The 3227-nt window shown below is 28.2% G+C and overlaps 1 protein-coding gene across 1 annotated transcript in view; it reads left to right on the forward strand.

The window, feature by feature from the left end:
* Positions 1–1265: 1265 nt before the first annotated feature.
* Positions 1266–3227, forward strand: part of LOC119669025 (la-related protein Larp4B-like) — an 8043-nt gene continuing 6081 nt past the window's right edge. The window contains exon 1 of the mRNA XM_038078752.1: positions 1266–1406. Coding sequence (XP_037934680.1) covers positions 1394–1406 — 13 coding nt within the window. The 5' untranslated portion in view covers positions 1266–1393. The remainder of the gene's footprint in view (positions 1407–3227) is intronic.

The following is a 3227-nucleotide window of genomic DNA, read 5'->3' on the forward strand; positions in this document are numbered from 1 at the left end:
GATAATTATCTACAAACATATTTCACACCGTACTAAAATTTAATACCAAAATAGGTTGAAATAGCGGCTTTGGTCGAAATAGCGGCCTTTGGTCGAAATAGCGGCTTTTGGTCGAAATACCGGCCTTATACACCAAGATTCACTTGAGGTTAAAAAAACGACACGTAGTAATATCATAGATTATCGTTTTTCATACGCGAACCAGAAGGATCTTCAAAAGGAACGCAGTGATCAGTAAATACATAACGCGCCCTTTTAAATAAAACTGAACCAACTTCATAAGTCTATAAACTTATAGGCTAATATAGACTATAGCTAATATTGCAGGATAAAAATTCGGTTAGGTGCCAAATGTCTACTCCAAATGGCAGTTGTTGATCGATTCTAGTTTGAAAGAAAAACAAATATAGAACTTTTTAAACATCTTCAGCTTATAAGTGATCGCAAATAACTTAGGTTCTTTTGCGCAACAATATTTTAATTTTATTTATATACGGCATTTTTTGGGAACATCTCGTAAAGTTCAAAATGATATGGAGTCTATTTTTAATATTTTTAGAGATATACAGTCTCAAAAAAGACTGTGTAAAAATGACCAGCAAAAATGATCTATTTCAAAAATACTGTTTTTCATAGATAGATTAGATTAGTTTAGTTCATATACTACTTGTCAAGCATCGCTTGGACTAAGTTTTTTGTTAATGTTTATATTCTAATGTTTGGTAAAAAATACTTCCATTAACATTATAAACTACCTATGATGTTTTATAAAACCTCTGCGAAAATACTATATTGTATAAATTTAGATCAGTTATAAATGGGTGGTCCACTTTTAATGTGTGTACTGAATAGTAGGCGATTTTGCTGACTAGGGTATCTTTAATATTTAATCTTTAATATTTAATATATTTTTTATAGTAGGGAGCATGAAAGACCCATTTAAGTTTTGCTTAAGGAATTACATATTTGAATATAAATTAATTATATATTGTATATTATTTATTTAATAATTAGTAATATTAATTATTATTGAATAATTATTGATTAATGAAATGATTAATTACAAAATTATTTAAAATTATTAAAATTTTTTTTTCCAAATTTAGTCTGAAAGCGTACGGCAAAGCCAAAGAAAACAAATTAAATAGCAAGAACAACAAAATCAACAATAAAAAAAATCTTAATTGAAGATCAGCTGTGTAAAAAATAATTTATAACAAAATGCAAATATAAGAAAGTGCAATTAAACAACAATAAAAAAGTTATTCTTCTTATTTTTTTTTAATTTTTTCGACACTTCGTTTATTTTCCTACATCAAGTGTGAAAAGCTTGTCTTTTCACGACAAAGGCTTCATCATTTATTCCTACGTAGCAGAAAACATTGTTTGTGGAATGGATATAGGAGGTAAGTGTACAATAATATATCATACTCATCCAAAAATCATCATCTTTATCCCATAATATACATATTTATCTCGGAAAATGATCATTTTCATCACAGAATCATCATCTTTATCCCAGATCATGATTTTTGTGACAGAATGATCATCTATCTTCATATCAAAACATCATATAATAATTAAATCATTAAAATTATAATTAAAATTTTATATACTATTGTTTTCTTATACATATTCGAATCAACATTTTTATATATATTATTATTATATTATATATTTTTCGTTCGTTTTCGTAGAGATTTATTACGAAAACTGCATAAACGCTTCAGTTTTTGCTTTTTGTTTGCTAAACACTGGCACTTGTGATAATTTTTCTTCACACTCTACTGAGATAAAATTCTTCATTTATTTATGACTCATCATATTAAAAGTACAATAACTAAAATATAATAAAAATGTCTTTTAGAAAAACAATGCACAATAATATAAATCAAATATACAAATATACGTACACAGTCACTTGCATGTTTAAATATATGTTATACATATATATAATTCTATATAATAGATAGAATATTTTATAATTGTTGTCAGTTGCTTAGTGCTTAGTAAGCGTTTTTTACTATATATGTGTATTAAAAAAAATTCTTGTATTTGATTGAATAAGTATCTCATAGCTCTCTATACGAATGCGAATTGTTTATTAAAATTTGTATACGGCTAAATACCAAAATCGGTTGTAAAACGAGATTCAAAAATTTGTTGCTTTAATTGTTAATTTTTATTGTGTTTTTATTCTTATATTACAGTAAATAGTCCAGAATTTTGAAAAATATACTATAATTATTCCTCAGGAAATTTTTCCATAAACTAAACAAAAACTCCCTTATCTTCGAAGCAAAACGTAAATAAAACACATTTATGATTATTATTATGATCAAATGCAATATATTGTTTGGATATTGTCATTAGCTGTGAAATCCTTCATATGATGTTCTCTTAAAGTACTAGAATGTTTTAAATAATGATGACTTTGATGACTTTTCGACACATACTATAGCTGATAATAGCGCGGCAGCAATTTGACGGTTAGACATTAAAGTGTCCAAATTTTGAGTAGTGTCATGATCACGACAGAGCCTTGTAGTTATATGCGAAAACTGACAGGCTATCCTACTTAGCACTATCTAATCTTAGAGTAATCACTTTCCGCACGGGGAAATAATAATGAAGCTTATAAGGAATACATAAATTAGTCAATGAGATGGGTGGACCCTGTAGTACCCCCAGCTATCAAAGAGTAAAAGTGCCCAGTTGCGCTGACTCTAAAAAAGGACCAATATACATACATACATACATGATCACGATGGTCAGTCCATCACCAATCACCAAAATTTAAAATTAGGTATCCAAAAAATTTGTTGCATAACAAAGCCAAAACAGTTTAAGTTAAGTGGCTTTTGTTAAGTGGCATACAATTAGAATTGTTGATCAGTTATGAAAGGATCAAATTCTTTAAACATACATTCGTCTTTTTAAAAAAAATCCAGATTATCACACCCCACCAGACCAAATGTTACGTTGTACAGATTATTACACCCCCACAGTCTAAATGTCATATTTTACTTGGTTGCTGCAATAGTCTTTTGCCTTGACCCGTAACCTGATAGAATTATCTCCAGATACTAATATTAACAGAAACCAAATACTCAAGATATTTACTGCTTGATAGTTAATGTATCCACCAAACAAGAAATGATATTCCTAACTGAAGAAAATTCGATGCAAAAATCGTCATACGAATGCAGTCTTTCTAGTATCCAATA

This window comes from Teleopsis dalmanni, chromosome 1, assembly GCF_002237135.1.
Source record: "Teleopsis dalmanni isolate 2A chromosome 1, ASM223713v2, whole genome shotgun sequence".
NCBI classification, from domain to species: Eukaryota; Metazoa; Arthropoda; class Insecta; order Diptera; family Diopsidae; genus Teleopsis; species Teleopsis dalmanni.